Source organism: Lepidochelys kempii, chromosome 10, assembly GCF_965140265.1.
Source record: "Lepidochelys kempii isolate rLepKem1 chromosome 10, rLepKem1.hap2, whole genome shotgun sequence".
NCBI lineage: Eukaryota > Metazoa > Chordata > Testudines > Cheloniidae > Lepidochelys > Lepidochelys kempii.
Genome location: NC_133265.1, coordinates 34393897 through 34414105, shown reverse-complemented (window position 1 = coordinate 34414105; position 20209 = coordinate 34393897). Strand labels below are relative to the sequence as shown.

The window sequence follows — 20209 nt, the reverse complement described above, 5'->3', positions numbered from 1 at the left end:
AGATAGTATCCTCTCTCCTTTACAAGTGGAGAAATTGAAGACCAGAGCTGGAGTGACCTGCCCAAGGTCATACAGCAGGTCAGTGGCAGAGCCAAAAATAGAATAATAGAATCACAGGACTGGAAGAGACCTCAAGAGGTTTTCTACTCCAGTCCCCTCCACTAGAAGACCCCAAGAGTCTGGACTTTCAGCCCCCAGCTCTGAACACGACACATATTGCCTCAGTACCACATGCCCATACCATTCTTCTCTGCACCTTTAGAGTATATTTCTGTTTGCAGGACAATAGTCCTGAATAAAATAATTGCCACATATCCTTTAAACAGCTGCTACTTTCTACCGCATGTCACAAAAATGTGGAAATAGTCCCGATCCCTACAGGAAACCCAGATCTGACTTACCGGAGATTACTGCAGAAGAGAAGCTGTGAAAGCAGACTTTTGCAGATATTGTAGGTGAGGCAGTTGGAGAGGTTTGTCTCCTCCATGCACACCTCAGAGACCTGGAGGAGATAAGCCAGGGCAGAGCAATTCACTGGTGTTAACATCCCAGCCAAGCTCTCATTTTTCATAGCTTCCTCCACTGTCTTGGCCAGCTCCATGTGCTGCACTTCATACAAGCACTGCATGATGTTCACGGTCCTGGAGGAGATGACATAGTCAGTGTTCAGGCAGCTCTGGAGAAAGCTGATCATGTGGCTTCGGAAGCTGTTATGCTCATCCTTCACCAAGAGCCAACCAGACAGCAATTTGTTCACCTGTGGGGAGAGAAGGCCAGAGAGAAAGCGCACAAAGATATCCAGCTGCCCATCCTCTGACTGCAGTGATCTCTGGACAGCATTCTTAAAGTGATTGAGGAAACCAAACTTAGGCCAGGACATCCCGCTCTCAGTAAAGAGATCAAATATTGCTCGCTTTGCTGAAGCATAGTAATAAGTGGCTGCCAAAAACTCCTGGAGGGTTAAATGGGAGAAATAGTAGACAGTGGAGAACTGCATCTCTTCCTTGAGTAACATCCTACTGCACAAGCTGCCTTGTAGTGATGAGAGGTCTATGCCATAGGCTTTCAAGTCTTGTTCGTAAAATACGTACTTTCTCTTGAGCAGACCATAAAATGCCAGCCGACCCAGGTTACCAATAATTTTCTTGCTGTTGTTTATAGCTTGTTCTATCCTGGGAGTCTCCTTCTGTTTTTCCTGCCAGTCACTACTCAGTGCCATTTTAAAGTAATAGGAGTAGATTTCTGATAAAGTCTTTGGAACAGTTGTCATTTCTTGGGATTGATCAGTGCTGTTCTTTAGGAAATAGCCCATTGAGGAGCCAGATATCCAGCAAAAGGCAGGAACCGTACACATTGTGTACAAAGATCTGTTAGCCTTGATCTGACCCAAGACTTGATTGGATAAGTCTTTGTTCTCCAGGAACATCTGATCCAAGAAGTCCTTGATCTCCACTGCTCCAAAACCGCGTATTTCTGTCATCCGGTCAACTAGGCCACCTGGGATTTGGCTGGCTGCTGTGGGCCGTGAAGTGACCCAAATGGAAGCTTCCTGGAACAGGTTGCCACGGATAATATTGGTGATCAGACTATCCACTTGAATCTCCTTTTTGGGGTCCGTGCAAACAACTGTGTTGGAAAAATCTAAAGGAGTCTTAAACTCATCCAAGCCATCCAGAATCAGTAAAATCCGGGCTGTACCATTGGAGATAAAGCTGGGTTCAGTGATGTGAGGAAATACTGACCGGATGAGCCTCTCAGCAGAGAGTTTCTCATAAGTGTTCAGTTCCCGGAAACTGAGAGGTAGCACGAATATGATATCCTTATTGACCTCCCCTTTGGCCCACATGCAGACAAACAGTTTCACCAAAGTGCTTTTGCCAATCCCAGCCACACCCACGGTCACAGAGATTCGAGGAGGAATGCTGACTTTAGACAGAGGAAGGAAGAGCTTCTCCAGGGGGATTTTCTTGGCAACATTTCTCATGCCTTTGGTGGCCTCAATCTGCATGACATCATGCTCTTTCTGCTGAATATCTGTCAAGCCTTCCACCAGCAGAAGGTTAGTGAGCCTCTCCAGCTGGCCAAGTTCCACACCAGTTCCATAGCGGTTCTGGAGACTTTCCAAATGCTTTTGCACCATAGGGTCTGTGTAGAGAGAAGCAAAATAGGTCAAGAGGGAGACAGACAATGACCACAAGCATAAGCAATAGGCACAGCCTGACCTTCTCTCATTATTGCAGGGAAGAGAAGCCAGCTGGAGCTTCCGGAGGTCAGGAAAGCACGTTTGAAAACTCGCAACCAAGGGGGAGGGTTGTACCAGCTGTAGATGTGATTGTGATGGGGAGCACAGTTCTCATTACTCAGACACACTCACCAGCTACCAGAAGGACGGGGCTGGAACTGCTTTGGCTGCTGGTTACCGCTGCTTTGTCGAGGAATGTGTCGACTGAATGTCAGGGCAGGAAACTGCACCCATCACTGAATCACTGAAGTTAGAGATGGAGCCATCTCCTCCAGCCCCCAAGCAAAGGCACAATGTCCCGACTGCATCTGCTCTAGGACTTTGTTCAATCTAGTTTAAAATGTTTCATAAGGAAGTTTAAAAAGCCCGAAGCAGCAAATCTTTGACAACGATGGTCACAAATTCTCCCTGCTGTGATCCCACCAATCCCATCAATCTACTTTCCAGGGGTAGAAGTAGCCCTGGTGTTAAATTGCTTTGACAGAAAACATTGGTTCAAATAAAATGGAACCATTGATTTCTGGGGAAGGGCCTCTCTCGCAGTCTGAGATTTGAACTGGTGCCGAAACTGAGGCCTCATACAAAGGTTTCCCGATATCCATTAGCGACCCTTTTGTTTTCATGGTAACGGCTCCCGTAACTGCGCTAGCGTCTTGCTGTGCCTGCCAGTTAAGTCAATCACAGTTTCACAAGAAACCAAAGTGAGTTATGGTCCGAGTTCAGCACAAGTTCAGCTCCAAATCTCAGAGTGCAAGTTCCCCACTCAGAGTGTCCTTCACAGAAATAAGTAGTTCTGTGGCTTCCAAATGAACGTGCAATTCCACTAGCAGGTCAGGCAGAGGGTGGTGTACGCAGGAACACCTTACGCTGTCTCCCACTCCCTTAGATGGAGTGTTACGGAGTCTGAGAAAGGAAGGGTACATTGAAGTAAAGGGTAATTAACTTACAGTAACTCCTTACTTAACATTGTAATTATGTTCCTGAAAAATGCACCTTTAATTGAAATGATGTTAAGCGAATCCAATTTCCCCATAAGAATGAATGTAAATGTTGGGGTTAGGTTCCAGGGAAACTTTTTTTTGCCATACAGTACAGTACTATAGTTGGGAGGTGCCCCCGCCTTACCCCACACAGGCACAGCCCACTGGCACTGGAGACAATGAGGCAGGCAAGGAGGCTGAAGGTGCTGTAGGCTAGGAGAAGCACATTGCGCAGTGACAGCTTCCCCTACTCTGCAAGCACCAAGGGTGGGGGGCTCAACCCTCAGCCACCCACTCCACCCCTTCCCCCAAGTCCCCACCCTTAACCCTCCTCTTCTCCCCCCCCCCTTTACTCTGCACGCTGCGTCCTCGCTCCTCTCCTCTCCCTCCCCTGCCTCCTGCCCACGGCAATCAGCTGGCTTGCAATGTGCAGGAGGGAGAGAGGAGGAGCGAGGACATGGTGCGCAGGCTCCCCCTCCCTCCCCTGCCTCCTGAACACCGCCAGCCAGCTGACTGCCACGGGCAGGAGGCGGGGGGAGGAGGAGGAAGGCGCTGATCCGCGGGGTCTGCCGGCGGGCAGAAGGCACAGTGGGGGGTGTAGGGGAGCTGATGCGGGGCTGCCAGCTGTGGACAAAGCAGGCAGCCAAACGATGTTATAGTGAAGCATTGCACAACTTTAAATGGAGCATGTTCTGTAATTGAGCGGGGACGTAAGATCGAAACAACGTTAAGTGGGAGGACATTAAGTGAGGAGTTACTGTACATATTCATACACCCTTCCCTCTTAGCTGCGTTTCTCTCTTGCTAGACTCTCTTGACCAAATTCAGAGCTGATATGTAAGGAGGAGATGCAAACAACATGGTAGTGAGTGGGTCAGTCAGTCAGTTGAAGGACTTGTGTACACAGGAAAGTTTTACCAGTTATACCAATATTGTTATTACCCATGTGGACATTCTTATTCCAGAATAAGAATGGTTTTTTTAGATTTAACTTCAACTCCTTCGCAAGCGAGAAAAGTGAAACTGACAAAAGCCATTCTTGTTCTGCAGTAGGAATATTCACATTCGGATCAATACTAGTATAATGATAACAGTTTAAATTCACTTCTTAGATTATACTGAAAAAAATATTTTCTGTGTAGACAAGGCCTAAGGGAGCCTATCTAGTCTATGTTGATGGAATATGCATGTCAAAGGGCTGGAAGATCTGTTGCACCAGATAAGACTTTCCCAGTCTCATTTAGACTCAGCTGTCAGTGACTCCAGTTTGCCATAGCATGGCTTACAGTAGCAGCCCAATGTCTGCACTGTACGTTCCATGATGGATTTAGTTTGTAAAATCCCTGGGATGGGGACTGTGGTGCTCAGTAAATCATCATCAGAACATGGCTGTTACTTTTTAAATATAGCACAAGACTTCTTGTTTGGAGGCTGCGTGATGCTGACACATGGAAACAAAACAGAATGAGACTTTAACTTGTGACCCCTTCACCATCATGTTATTGAGTGCTTTTCTGTGCAATTACTATCCAGACAGTAGAGCCCTGATTGAATTATTCAAACTTTCTCACTTGAAGCAGCGTTTCAATGTCTAGGTGGCAAATTATTAAGCAACCTTATTTACACTGAACTGCTGCCTGAGGCAGAGAAATGAGAAGACAGACAAATTGGGTGTGTGGCTAGGAGGCTTTGATCAGCTCCCACAGGAGAGACAGAGCTAGGTGGCTGCTCCTGAACAGTCCTGGGGTACAGCTCCGCATGCACAAAACCTCAGTCCTAGATTCATTCCCCACACTATGCTGGGGAGCTTTTGGAAGCCGCTTCGCTGTGTCCAGGCGCTGTCACTGCCAGATCCCTGAGCACTAGGTTGTTGTGGTTAGCTGCAGCCCTATATTGAGGGCAGTGCATCCTTTCATTGTACAGTATTTGTAATACACAATATGACCCAAGACATTTTCTAAGGGCATGGCAATGCGCACTCAGCCCCAGCCCTGTCTTGGGGCCGTGTGGAGCTGCACCACCCCAGGTGGGGCTCCTAAACCAGACATAATCCCTCCTGTAGCTCCCAGCACACAGGTAGAACAGGCCTGCTCCTGAAGGAGCTGCAGCATGCTCATCCTGTGCATCTAGACAGCTCTGCGGCCTGGAACAGGGTCCAGGTCCTGGCATGGCCTCCTCCTCATCCCCAACTCCATCCATGGGTCATAGCACACCTGGGGGCAGTAGGAGAGAGCAATCCTTTCCCATGGGGGAGTGTAGGGGCTGAGCTTAGCCACCGTCCTGGGAGTGCAGAGATACTCCCTGCAGCCTCCCCAGTCCCACAGACCCATAACACACATATGGACAGACAGATCAAGCGGACCGCAGCCTGGCAGCCTTGCCTCCCATGGTGAGGAATTACCAAGCTGGGGCATGTACACTCCAGTCTCTCCCCCTGCTCTCCAGAAACAAACATTTCAGCAACAACATTTCACCCAAGTTCTTTTTCCTTATTCTATTTTCTAACCCGTTCCCAGTCAAACAAGATGACCCCTCTCCCTCAAAGCCAGTTAAATAATTGGCTTTTAACTGGCAATGCTGCCAGCCCCACTTGGGACCCGAGTCGAGCTGACTCACTGAGCTCTCTCTGTCTCCTACATCTCTATCAGCGATGACTGCTGCTTCTCTTGATGCTGCTTGAGGCAGCAGAGGGTAATAACTTGTTCTGTGTAGCCACGCTGGCTCTAAGATGCGGAAGCTTGTTTTTCCAGTAAAACGGGCAGCTATGGTGTACCTTCCTGTAGCCCCGTCCAGGATCCAGATGTGCTTTACAACTTAACAAGCAAAACTATTGAGATCACCCTGCCATCCGCTGAAATGCAGCTACCTCTTGAGTACAACACAGCCACAATTCACATATGAACAGGAAAAGGGGGTAAACGGTGAGGTGGCAAAATTTGCAGATGACACAAAACTACTCAAGAGAGTTAAGTCCCAAGCTGACTGTGAAGAGTTACAAAGGGATCTCACAATACTGAGTGACTGGGCAACTAAATGGCAGATGAAATTCAATGTTGACAAATGCAAAGTAATGCACACTGGACAACATAATCCCAACTAGACATACAAAATGATAGGGCCCAAGTTAGCTGTTACCACTCAAGAAAGAGATCTTGGAGTCATTGTGGATAGTTCTCTGAAAACATCCACTCAATGTGCAGCAGCAGTCAAAAAAGCAAACAGAATGTTGGAAACCATTAAGGAAGGGATAGATAATAAGACAGAAGATATCCTATTGCCTCTATATAAATCCATGGTACACCCACATCTTGAATACTGTGTGCAGATCTGGTTGCCCCATCTCAAAAAAGGTCTATTGGAACTGGAAAAGGTATAGAATGGGCAGGAGTGGTGTCCCTCGCCTCTGTTTGCCAGAAGCTGGGAATGGGCGACTGGGGATGGATCACTTGATGATTACCTGTTCTGTTCATTCCCTCTGAAGCACTTGGCATTGGCAACTGTCGGCAGACAGGATACTGGGCTAGATGGACCTTTGGCCTGACCCAGTATGGCCCTTCTTATGTTCTAAGCCACCACCGAAGAGCGCACAGCAGCATCACTTAGCAGTGACAGTTGGAAGTGAAGAAGATCCACCTGCAAATGCAGTGGTAGGCAGAGTGTAGTGGAACTGCACAGGTTGGAATCTGCTGCCAGGACATGCAGGAAGCAGATATGCTACATGAGGTGCCATCTCGTAGAGCTGTAACCCGCTCAGTGACTGTCTCCAATGTACGCCTCGTCACCAGGGAACACTAAGCCCCCATCACTAATCTTCCACTGACATTGTGGCGATGGCAGGACCACTATCAGAAGAAAGCGGCTGCAGGCGACAGATAAGCAGGTCTGGTCCTAATCAACAATGATCCTCATTTCATGCAAATGTCCCTAGCCACTCACAAGGGTGAGAAATACAGAAAACACAGTCATTCCTCAGGGCAGGGCAGAGAAAGGAAGGGTCTCCCCTTGCAGTGGGGCCCACAATTTTGGGTCCTGATTCCGCAGGTTGTTCCACCTACTCCTCAACACACTATAGCCCCTGTCTTGGCTCTGCCATGCCAGCGGTGGGGAGGGTGGGTCAGAGAGCAGTGGCCCGTAGGGGGATGTGCCTAGAGTTGGTGTGCGTGTTTTTCTCAGGAGGTTCAAGTTACCTGCACACAAGCTTGAGTCAGGACAAAGCAGCCCGTACCCCAAACCAGGAGCAATGTATGAAACATTCCATTTGCGAGTACCTGGAGGATGAAGGGGTGATCACTAGCAGCCAGCATGGATTTACCACAAACAAATCCTGCCATACCAGCCCAATTTCTTCCTTTGACAGGGTAACTGGTTTGGTGGATGGGGGAATGTGGTGGACATAGTATATCTGGACTTCAGCAAGGCTTCTGCCATAGTCCCACATGATGTTCTCATAAGTAAGGTGGAGAAATGCAGGCTCAACTGAACTACCATTAAATGGATACAAAACTGGTTAAACAACAGCAAACAAAGAGTAACTATTCATGGACTGATGTCAGACTGGAGGGAGGTCTCATGTGGGGTTCCACAGGGATCTGTTCTGGTCTGGTGTTATTTAACATCTTATTAATGATCTAGATGTAGGAATAGAGAGCAGACTGATCAAGTTTGCAGATGACACAAGGCTGGGGAGGTTGCTAACACTTTGGAGGCTGGAGCTAAAATTCAGAGGGATGTTGTTAAGCTGGAGAATAGACAACAAAATGAAATTCAACAAAGACAAGTGTAAGGTGCTGCACTTAAGGGAGAAAAACCAAATGCACAAATACAGAATGGGGGATAACTAGCTTGGCAGCAGCACTGCTGAGAAGGATCTGGGAGTTGTGGTGGATCCCAACCCCAACATGAGTCAGCAATGCAATGCTGTTGCAGAAAAAGCAAATGCAATTTTAGGTTGGATTAACAGAGGCACAGCATGCAAGTCACAGAAGGTGATAGTACCACTCTACTCGGGGCTGATTGGGTCTCAGCTGGAGTACTATATCCAATTTTGGTCACCAGTGTATAGAAAGGATGTGGTGAAACTGAAAAGGATCCAGAGGTGAGTGACAAAGATGATCAAAGGTGTGGAACATAAGGCAAAGGCTGAAAGAACTGGGGATGTTTAGTTTGGAAAAGAGGAGATTAAGGGGGGAACATGATAGCGGTCTTCAAATACTTGAAAGGCTGCCATAAAGAAAGATGGAGAAAAGTTGTTCTCTCTTGCCACAGAGGGCAGGACAAAAGGCAATGGGTTCAAACTACAGCACAGCTGATCTAGACTGAATCTCAGGAAAAACTTCCTAACTCTAAAAACAGCAGGACAATGGAACAGACTGCCTGGGGAGGTTGTAGAAGCTGCTTCACTGGAGGTTTTCCAAAGGAGGCTGGACAGCCACCTGTCTGGGATGGGTTAGACACAACAAATCCTGCATCTTGGCAGGGGGTTAGACTAGCTGACCCTTGTGGTCCCTTCTCACCCTATGGTTCTAGGATTCTATGACTTCAGTATCTCAGCCAGAAGTTAGGGATCTATTACAGGAGTGGGTGGGTTAGGTTCTGTGGCCTGCAACACAGGAGGTCAGACTAGATGATCATGATGGTCCCTTCTGACCTTAGAGTCTATGAGTGTCTCAGTGATAGTGTCCTTAGTTGGCTCTCTTAATCAACAGGGGTCAGAACCGGAGGTCCTTTTTTGTCCTTACTCAGGCAAAGTTCCCCAGGGTACACCTGGGTCTGAATGCTACAGGTACACACTTGCTAGCAGACAATACCAACGTGTGTGCACACACACACAGAGACTTTTATGACACACATGGACACAGACAGAAGACAACGAACAGCATCTCCTACCATAGACGGTGATGTGTAGATAGAGCTGGGAGTTGGTTGTCTCTATGTAAGTCTGCAGGGACTGAGAGGCATAGCTGCCCTTCCCAGCCAGAAGATCCATGACCGCCTTCACCTGCTCCGACAGGGAGCTCACCTCCTGCACCTGGCCTGCCTCCTCAGCGCTGAGGAGATCCAGCTTCCTCATGTAGCAGATGATGTCTTCCAGGAACTGCGACGAGATGGACCTCACCAGCTGCTTCCGATAGCGGTTGATCCAAACCCCTGTGAGGAAGAGAAGGTGGGTGATGAGTGTGAGGAGTCACTGACAGTATCTGGATCTTCTATGTGCTGAGGATCCATTGCTCAGAGGTGACAGGAGATGGAAGGGTGATAGGCAGGTTTCTTGGAGATCACATGGCTGTGGCAAGGCGCTGCTTGGACAAGGCGGTCTCTGTACAGACTCTGCACCATAATGAACAGAACATGCTGCCCAGAAACGAAATACATAGGGAGATAAAACTGAAGCTGACTAGGTCTGTCCAAACAAGACACTAGGCTGAAGCCATTGAGCGCCAGTGAGAGAATCCCAAACTAAGTCCAGCACCAGCTGAGCTAATAAGTTTCTGCTCTATTATTTCTGCTTCATTCATTAGAAGAAATATTCCAAATACACATGCACTGATGACAATCAAACCTCTTTCTGAAAGGGAGAAAGGTTTAGTGGACAATCTTGAGAAATACAGATGCTGCCCAACAGGGCTATGCAAATCAGTTTCAGTCAACGTGAGCTTTCACCAAAAACTCACATCAAACTCAAACGATTTCTGGGAATTTCTGCATAGCCTGGATTGGGCCAAAAGCCAAAATACTGGTGCTTAATTTGTGCCAGGGCTGAGCCCCAGCGCCTCTAGGCTTGACAGTTCATAGCCCCGGTACCTCTGGGCTTGCTGTGTCAGTTAGGAAAGTAAAAAAATTGCTTGAGCCCCGGCACCTCTTTCATTACAAAGTAAGTACTGCAAAATACCATAAGAAAGATCATTCTGGGAATATTTCATCCCTAGTGAAAAAGTGAAGCACCAGAAATCGTACCAGAAAGTCTTATCTTCTTGGGATTTTCACCTCCATTTAAAAACTCGGATCAACTTGAGATATGCCTCCCAGTCTGAATGACACCTCCATAAACGTGGAGGTTGTCCTTCCTTGCTTTATAATTCCTATGGCTGTTGTAAAGACAAGGAGGGTGAGACAATATCTTTTATTGGACCGACTTCTGTTGGTGAGAGAGACCATTCGAGTTACACCAAGCTCTTCTTCATGTCTGGGAAAGGTACGACATTGCAAACACAGCTGTTGTCACATTTCTGATTGGTTAAGCTGGACAGTCACATGTATTCACCTCTCTGGCCACATTCTGAACATCTCCTTCTAATTTAAACTGGACTTGGTGTTAGGGAACACGGGGCTCGTTTGAGTATTTGGTTACGTTAGGAGAGAAAATGACACCTAAGCTAAGTCCCTCAGGAACCAGCCTATTAGAAAGGGGCTCTGCAGGTGCCAGCTTCAATATCAGAAGATTTTATAGAAACATCCTTGTGTCCTTTTGTGGTCATTAATCTCCACCCCCCTTCCTATGCACTGCATGATACAGTGCAGGCCAGCTATACTGAATGGAACAAAGGCTGTGAGAGAATGTATCCCATATATCCCAGCACAATACTGGTAACTCTGGTCCAGTCTTTGAGGAGTTAAAAATCGTGTGGCTCACTTTTCAAAAGACAAGCTAGGAAGGATTCGTCTGCACTTAAAACACTACAGTGGCACAGCTGTGCTTCAGTGTAGACACTACTTACACCGATGAGAAGGGGTCTCCAGTCACTGTAGTTAATCCACCTCCCTGAGAGGAGGTAGCTAGGTCAACAGAGGAATTCTGCCATCAACCTAGCACCGTCTACTTGGGGACTTCGGTCGGCTTAACACCACCACCACTCAGCGATGTGGATTTTTCACACCCTGACCAACATAGTTAAACCAACCTAATTTTCTAGTGTAGACCAGGCTGGAGACCCTTCCCCTCGCTGCCTCGTCTTTTCCTCTTGCTGTATGGAACACAAACAGGTCATCATTGAAAATGGCCCCTTCACACCAAGGAAATCTCGTCAGAGAAAGCTCCCCACCTTTTCCCAGGAGTCAGAAAGCAAGGTTAGCTTTTGGTGGCAGCTGCCACCAGTGACAACCCGAAGATGAACTACCGCTGAGCGAGAGCCCTAATCATTATGCACACTCACATTTCACGCCCCTGCTCACCTTCCATCAGGGGGTTCCGGTGGCATTAGAAGCCTTCTTTGCGATAGCAGTGTGACGACTGGCAGACAGACCCCACTGCCTTCCCATTGACTCTGCCCGTTGTCCTCTCAGACCAGGGCCCCAGTGAGGGCACACCATTCACGGCTCATTCTGCAACCATTAGCCTTTTTCCATGTTTCTGAGGGAGGGAGAAGAAAAGCATCAGTAGCAGGGGGGAGCCAGCACCACTCAAACCCTGACCCACAGGTACATTTCCTTGCAGCCTGTTGGGAAACCATGAGGGGAGGAACCTTTAAAGACCCTGGTGACATGAGCCACTTCCGGCTGAGACAAGTTTGTGCAGCTACCAGGAGAATGTCCTGCACTAGAGCCAGTGAGGCTGCTGACTGAAAGTGCCGTACTCTACTGAAAGCTTATAATAGAAGCCCTTCCCAGAGCGACTGCCGGAGACTGAGCAGGCTGCAAGCCACTGAGATTCTCACTCACAGTCATGCCACAGCTTGGGGCCCCAGTCCCAGTCCCATGCTTGGATGCTGCTGCCCAGATCCATGATGCTAACACCTAGGGTGACCAGATGTCCCGATTTTATAGGGACAGTCCCGATTGTTGGGTCTTTTTCTTATATAGGCTCCTATTACCCTCCACCCCCTGTCAATGTTCCCTCTAATTTTTGACAGGCCGTGTGTGCAAAAGATTTCTTCTGTGCAAATTTTTGTGCTTCTGTGCAAATCTTTGTGCGTGCGGTGTTTTGCCGTGTGCGTGCGCACACATGCACAGCTTAGAGGCAACAGTGCCCCCGTCCCAATTTTTCACACTGGCTGTCTGGTCATCCTACTATCACCTGATCCCCACAATAGTAAGAACTAAATATCAATCTGTCCATGCGCCACTAGGATCAATGCTCCCTGTGTTATGGAGCTGGCATCCTGAAACATTACGCCAGGATGCTAGTACATCACGGTCTGAATGCACAGACTGGCTATGTCAGCTTTCAGTCCCTATGCCATAGCATCAGTTCCAAGAGCACTCTGCCAACACCTTTCTTGGCTAGACCTTGTGCAAGGATGCCAGTTCTCAATGCATTCTGCAACGTGCCCCCTAAGTGTCTGAGTGAAAATCTAAGCCTAGCCCCCTAGGGACTGCTGGGTGGGGATTTGAATCTGGTTTGGAAAGGAAGATGCAAAGCCAAAAAAATAAAACACACCGTTGCAAGGGGCCTCGTTCAGGTTTGAGCAGGTCTAATCAGAGCCTAGAACCTCTGCCCCAGCTTTGTTAATTAGCAGCAATTTCAGAGCTCTGTACTTGCTCTGTTCTCAACTACACAAATGAATCATGCTCCAAGTATGCTAACGAGCACCCACCTACTCCTTCTCATTTCTGTGCTACAGTATCACCCCCTAATTGCTTTGCTTTGTGAAAATAACCACTGGATTCAGTAACTTCCTGTGCCGCGAGCAGTGGGAGGGAAGGATTGCTTAGAAGAGGAAAATGTCTGGTTTGAGAAGCCAAAGAAAACCAGGCCCCTTTTGATCCATGTGTGGAGGGGGTCTCTGCGCATGCATCTCCCCATCCCCAGGTGGAAACTGGTGCAGGGGGGGTCAGCTGCCTTCAGAGCTATGTTCTCCTGTCTGCTGGGCTTGCATGCAGGCAGGCTGGGAGCAGAGGTGTTCCAACCAAAGACTACATTGCATTTGCACACATCCTCCTCCTTAGCGGGGTTCCTGGAGGCAGGCAGACCCAAGGGAGTCCTTTGCAGAGCAGTTCCAAATGGCACAGCCTTGCCAAGGAGCAGGGCTAAATCTTCCTCTCTTCTGGTGGGTGGCAAACCCAACCCTTCCTATGGAGGCATGCAAAAGAAACTCTGTGAAGGGAAGTTGTGGAGGGTCATGGTCCCATGTGGCTAAGATTTGGCCCTTTGTGAGGCTCGCTTTGCAGACATTGCTACTAGTTCTTGTGCCAGGGGCTGAGAGACAGGGTTGTTCCACCAGGAACAGCAGAGGGTTCAGCCTCCCAAACTAGTGCCCACTTTCCCCGCCACCGCCCGCCCGCCCCCACCCAGGAGCTGTGCAGATGTTGGGAAATCTGCAGAGTCCAGGGACACCCATCCAAAAGCCTTGTCCCTGTACAATGGCTCCCAGTCCCTCTCTGTGCCCTGGGGCCTTCATCTGCATGCTGGAATGGTCTCTCCTGTGGGCTTTGGCCCCAGAGCATCTCCACAGGGTCACAGGTGCAGCAAATTCCCTTGAGGTTGGCAAGGGGACAATGCCTCCTCCAGAGACACCCCTGAGCACATACCATCCTGCACCTCAGAGAGCCACCGCGAAGGGGCTTCCATTGAGCCAGGAGAAGGGGTGAGAGGTTCTTCTGGAGGTGCTGCCTTGGGGTTGGGATTAACTGGATCCCCGTTCCCTCTGCACATGGAAGGGAAAGGTACAATATCGCACAACAACAACATTAAATAAGCACTGTACGTAGGGAGCGTCCCCACCCCATTGCTTGGAGCACGGCACAACAGAACAAACACAAACACAGTCAAACGCCAGTGCTGGGAGGAGTGCTGCAGTGAGCACCCCGGCCCGGCTTCTCTGCTCAACCCGGGTCAGGGAAGCACAGAGCTCAGTTACTCACCCGAACCAAACAAAAAACAAGTTGAAATCAGCAAGAAATGTTTCCATTTTATCAACACGCAAGCTTTCAACCAACCCCGCTGTGACAGGGTCCCACTGCGCCCACTCTTTATGTGCAGCCTCTCAGAGACCTTCCCTGCCATTTGTTTGCAGGGCTTCACTTGCCTGCCTTTCACACACGAGTGCCATCAGAGCACTCCTTTTTGTCAGGCCCTGTTAGCCTTTTCTTATCTCTCTCTTTCCTGCATCCTCGCCCTCCCCCACACTTCCTTCCTGTGCTCTTTTATCCAGGCTTGGTGTTACTGAGCTCATTAGCTACTCACACCCCAATCTGATCCCATAATCAGGCCCTCCCCGGGGGGACTCATGGGTTAAACAGTGACCAGAGTGCTGTGTCAGTGGCTGATTCCCAGCACTCTGTCACCACCACCCCTCCTCCCACCCCCACACAAGTCAGAATTTTGTTTCACAGGAGATTTGGAACATTTTTGGTTTTGTTCCAATTTTGAACAAAAAATGGGTTGAAATCACAGACTTTTCCTTGAAACAGAAAATCAAATTCCCCCCAGCTCTCCTCTCGCCCTTTTGATCTATTGTGGTTCTCTCCGTTTGGGGGTTTACAGTGGTTTGAATTTGGCCCCATGCTTCGGACATGTTCTGAGGGTATGCACCATCGCCTCTTCAAGGAGTTTTATTGGTGGCCTAAGAGCTAATCATTTTTTTCTCAGTGGCTGCTGAGTTGTCTCATCTCATATTTCTTTTTGTCCTCGAGTCATTGACTTCTGCAGTTAGGATACATGATCAAATTAAGGACAGTCCAGTGAGTCAGCCATTCTCAGGCTAAATCATCACTCCTTGTGGCTGTCCTGTTAGATCTAACCAGGCTGCAAAGTTCAATTCAATCTTTGCTTGAAGTAATCACTGGGTTTTCCTTCTTCTCTGGGTAGACGCTAACCAGGCTACAATCAGAAGCTCTTCTGCTGCATGCAATGCTCTTGCCTCATCTCTCTTTATCTGAATGGATTGAGTCCGGCCACTGATTGTGGATGACTGACTGATATCACAGATTATTTACCCACATACCAGGCTGCAATTTCCCAGACAGGGTGCTACTCTAAAAATGTAATATTCTCTCTGTGAAAACTATCAGCCTCACATTAGCAGAAGTAAATGAATTTCACCTGGAGGGGTGGGAGGGAATAAACAACATCAGACATTTTTTCTAATACCACTACAGCCCTGGGCTATTCTGTTGGATGTTGGGATATTCTAGGGTTGCAGTAAGGTAAATTGTTCCACTGGTTAATTACTCTCACTGTTAAAAATGTACACCTTATTTCCTGTCTGAATTTGTCTAGCTTCAACTTCCCGCCATTGGATCATGTTAGACCTTTCTCTGAAAGATCCAAGAGCCCATTATTAAATATTTGTTCCCCATGTAGTTGCGTATAGACTGTGATCAAGTCACCCCTGAACCTTCTCTTTATTAAGCTAACTACATTGAGCTCCTTGAGTCTATCTCTAGAAGGCAGCTTTTCTAATCCTTTAATCTTCTCATGGCTCTTCTCTGAACCTTCTCTGAATTATGAACATCCTTCTTGAATTGTGGACACCAGAACTGGACACAAGTTTCCAGCAGTGGTCAGACCAGCGCCAAACTCAGAGGTGAAATAACCTCTCTCCTCGTACTTAAGATTCCCATTTATGCATCCCAGGATCATAGTAGCCCTTTTGGCCACAGCATCTTACTGGGAGCTGATTATCCACCACGACCCCCAGATCTGTTTCAGAGTCACTGCTTCCCAGGATAGTCCCCCATCCTGTAATTGCGGCCTGCATTCTTTGTTCCTAGATGTATACACTGACATTTAGTCATATTAAAATGAATATTGTTTTCTTGTGTCCAGTTTACCAAGTGATCCAGATTGCTCCGTAGTGATGACCTGTCCCCTTCATTATTTACCATTCTCCCCATTTTTGTGTCATCTGGAAACTTTGGGTGATGATTTTATGTTTTCTTCCAGGTCATTAATAAAAAACGTTAACTAATGTAGGGCCAAGAACCAATCCCTGCAGGTCCTCAATAGAAACATGCATTCAATGATGATTCCCCATTTACAGTTACATTTGGACACCTATCAGTTAGCCATCTTTTAATCCATTTAACCTGTAACAATTTTATATCTTTCTAATCTTTTAATCAAATGTAATTTGGTAATGAGTCAAACGTCTTACAGAAGTCTAAGTATATTACATCAACACTATTACCATTATCAATTAAACTTATAATCTCATCAAAAAGGCATCATGTTAGTTTCACAAGAGCTGTTTTCCATAAACCCATGTTGATTGACATTAATTATATTACCAGCTTTTAGTCCTTGTTAACTGATTCCTGTATCAGCCACTCCATTATCTACCCCAGGATTGATGTCAGACTGACAGGGCTGTAATTCCCAGGTCATCCCATTTACCCTTTTTAAATACCAGCACAACATTAGCTTTCTTCCAGTTCTCTGGAACATCCCCATGTTTCCAAGAAAACCAGCATTAATGGCCCAACAAGCTCAGCCAGCTCTTTTAAAATTCTTGGATGCAAGTTACCTGGACCTCCTGATTTTAAAATGTCTAACTTCAACAGCTGCTGTTTAACATCCTCTTGAGATATCAGAGGAATGGAAAGAGTGTTGTCATATGATATGACATCATCTGTTTTTCCCAAATACAGAACAGAAATATTTGTTGAACACTTCTGTCTTTTCTTCATTGTTATTGATAATTTTACCATTTTCATCTAGTAATGGACCAATTCCATTGTTAGGATTTTTTTGGTCCTGATATGCTTTTTTTAAAAACCTCCTTTTATTGTCTTTAACTCTGCTGGCCATGGTTTTCTCTTTGTGTCACTTTGCTTCCCTTATAAATTTTCTACAATATCTAATATCTGATTTATATTCATTACTATCAATTTCCCCTTTCTTTATCTGTTATATATTATTATTTTTATTTTTCATAGCTGTCTTCACTTCCCCTCTAAACCAGGTCATTTTTTTATCCAGTACAGCCTTCTTCCTTGTGGAACTGTGCCTTTTGAGGCATCTAATAAGGTGTTCTTAAACAATTCCCATTTATCATTCACATTTTTCTGATTAAATTCTTCCTCCCAGCTGTTCTGGCTCATAGCTGTTTTCATGTTTGTGAAAATGGCCCTTTTAAAACACCATGTACATCACTGGTCTGGACTTCATTCTGTTCACACATTATAAATGTGATCAAGTCATGATCACTTGTACCTAAGTGGCAGTTCCCTGCTGAGGGGAACAAGAGGAAAGCAAAAGGTCCTTGCACAGTCTTCCCCGACATTGTCACCCAACCAGGACTGACCACTTTGGAGTCCTCTGATTTCCCCATTAATCCACTTTTAGGTTTGGGCACGGTATGGAGATTGCTCTGGTTTTATTGGGCGATGATCATTAAGCCATGATCATTAAGCACTTTACTAAGGCAAGGAAGTGCCCAGGCAGAGCACACAAGGTTAAGTAAGAGGTTAAGGTGAGTCGATGACGGAGTTGGGAAGAGAACCCAGATTTCCAGAGATCACAGTGCATTGCCAGAGCAAGCTGTTAGAGCCAGGAAAGTGTAGTCCCAAAGTATTCATGAATACTTCTATGAATGAATTCATCCAACTACAATCTACCAGTTTGCTTTCTTGGTATTTGCAGGTGGCGTTAGTTATTAAGCCAACATCAGCTCCATTGGGATGTGCAGTCTACACTATGTTCTGTTATTCTCTTCATGTCACAGAAGACAGGAACAGCTAGACAAGACAGAGGCAGCTCTTAACTAAGTTGCTTCCTCTATGGATGCATTCCTTCGGATGCCTACTGGAATTGAGCAGGAATTGTGTGAAAAATTCCAATTTTTGTTGTTGTTGTTCCATAATGGAAGAAAAAAATCTTGGAATTTTTCACTGAATGGCTGCGTGACTCCCCAGCTGCCTGGCCAGCAACCTGGCCATCTATCTTCCAGGAGCGCAGCCCAGGCAGAGAACCAGCTGCCCAGCTCCCTGGAAAGTCAGCAGCTCTGGAGAGCCCCGGGTCTGGGAAAAGTTTTCCTGGTGGGCTGCTCTGGAGCTAGGGACCTTGGGAGCCGAGGCTCTGAGGATCTGGGCAGGCAAACTGGGATTTGACATTACATTTTGACAAGTCCACCCTTTCCAACGATAAAGTGTTCCCTCCGAAAATTCCCACTGACTTAAATCCAATCCCTGAACAGAGCTTTGACTCTACGTCACAATTAAATAAATACCAATTAACAGAGTGTCATTAATGAGTCGATTTGAACATTCCTAGTTATCAAAGTTAAACCTCACTTACAGGGCTACTTTGGCATTCCAGTGCTTCAGTTGCAAGACTGGCCCCATCCACGATACTGGATCCAAAAACCATCCATGACAATACATACTCATGGGCACACATCCACGGATGCAAATATCCATGCACCTTTTTCCCTTTGGGAGTAACAAATTCAGATCCAGTTCACAATCCAGGCATCAGGACTTGGATCAGAACATCCTGACCTGAAGGAAATGCAGATTTGGATCCAATTCCAGATCCAAACTTTGCCACTGGAGCTCATTTCCACTTAAATTATGTAAATGTGTCAGCCTGGTCATAAAAGAAACACTTTGGGAGCGTCTAAACATGAGGAATAGTTCCGGTGCAGTTTGGTGCTAGAGCAGACATGTAATTGTCCTGTAATACTCCAGCTCTCATTTTTGTACCTCAGTGATCCTCCCCAGAAAGGACTCATTTTTCTTTCTTACTGAGTGGTTGATGGCATGTGATGCACGGCCTGAAGGCTCTTCCTGCACCCAGACCTCAGCATCCGTGCAGCATGCAATTGTTCGTGCAGGCCACCCACCCAAGAACTGAAAAAAGACGCACAGTCAACCCAGCACTTGGAGCGGCACAGAGCATTTATTGGTCTATGGCAGGGGTGGCTAAACTGTGGCTTGTGAGCCACATGTGGCTCTTTTACCATTAAAGTGCAGCTTGCAGAGCCCCCCAAGCCTCCCTCATTCTCCACCTACCAGACTGGGGAGGGTGGGGGAGCTTGGGACCTCTGCCTTGCAGTGGGGTGGTGCAGTAGGGGCTTCTGCCCAGCGGGAATGGGGATCTTGGGGCTTCAGCCCCGCAGGTCGCACCTGCCAGGGCTCATCAGTGCTGTAGCCCCGAGTCCCGTCAGGTGCCTCCCGCAGGGTCCAGCATGCCCTGTTCTGTTTTGAACTTTGAACTATATGTTGCCAAGGTGATCAGAAAAGACAAACCATTATTTTCTCTCTCTTCTGAGTCAGGAGTTCCTGCAAATACCACAGACACAGAACGGTATTGCTCAGCTCCAAAACCAAATACAATGGGTAGATTATCAAACAGCCCGGGCACGCAACTGCACTGTTATCGTAATTGCACACTTAAACTGGGCAGCTGTATGCGCCAATAGCTAATTAGACGAATTTGTACAAATCATAAGCTATTGAGCATGCACAGTAATTATGTGCTTAATTTCAGTGCACAGTTGGATGCTTCCAATGTCTGGAAATCTGGCCTGCTTTCCTGTTTTCGAGTTAATGTTTGTCTACTTAAAGCTACACAATGTAGATTTTTATAAAGCCAAATATAAGTCAGAAGCCACAAGACAGGAAAGAAATAGCCACTGAAATGTAGTTTCTCCCCCAGAAGCACATGGGAATAATCCCACCAACCCTCCAAGCCTGCTTGTAACTTGGGTTTGGGGTGCCTGTGTCACTCATTGCGACAAGCTTCTCCAAAGCCCCCGGTTAGGAGCACTTCACTGCGGCACCTCCAGGAGCACAGTATCCTTTTTCACCATCCTGAGGCATTGGTTCAATACAAGGGTGTAGCCATGGTTGAGCGTGAGTGGGCCGTGGCCCACCCAATCAGCACCCAAGCCTACTCAAATCAGAGCCTCTGTGTATGCCAAGTTTAAGTCAATTTATTAATGTGCAAAAGAAATTGTTGGGGACACTGGGGCATGACCACTAGGTAACTCGAGGGGATGGAAGACCACGAGTGTCAATGAAGCCCCCTCGCACTAGGCCCAGGTGTCCGTGCCCCCCCCCCGCCTGGAGGCACTCGCAGCAGCTCTGCGTACTAGGCCCAAGTGTCCTT

At 47.2% G+C, this 20209-nt stretch overlaps 1 protein-coding gene across 4 annotated transcripts in view; it reads right to left on the bottom strand.

The window, feature by feature from the left end:
- NLRC3 (NLR family CARD domain containing 3) overlaps positions 1-20209 on the bottom strand; it is a 73613-nt gene that overhangs the window by 36371 nt on the left and 17033 nt on the right. The window contains exons 2-4 of one of the 4 annotated variants that reach the window (XM_073362807.1): positions 11373-11569; positions 9109-9369; positions 402-2145 (exon numbers count right to left, since the gene is read on the bottom strand). In XM_073362807.1, the coding sequence (XP_073218908.1) occupies positions 402-2145; positions 9109-9292 (1928 nt within the window). In that variant the 5' untranslated portion in view covers positions 9293-9369; positions 11373-11569. Of the gene's footprint in view, positions 1-401; positions 2146-6679; positions 6969-9108; positions 9370-11372; positions 11823-20209 lie in introns of those variants that run through there. The other 3 variants (XM_073362805.1, XM_073362806.1, XM_073362808.1) reach the window with 3 other exon arrangements.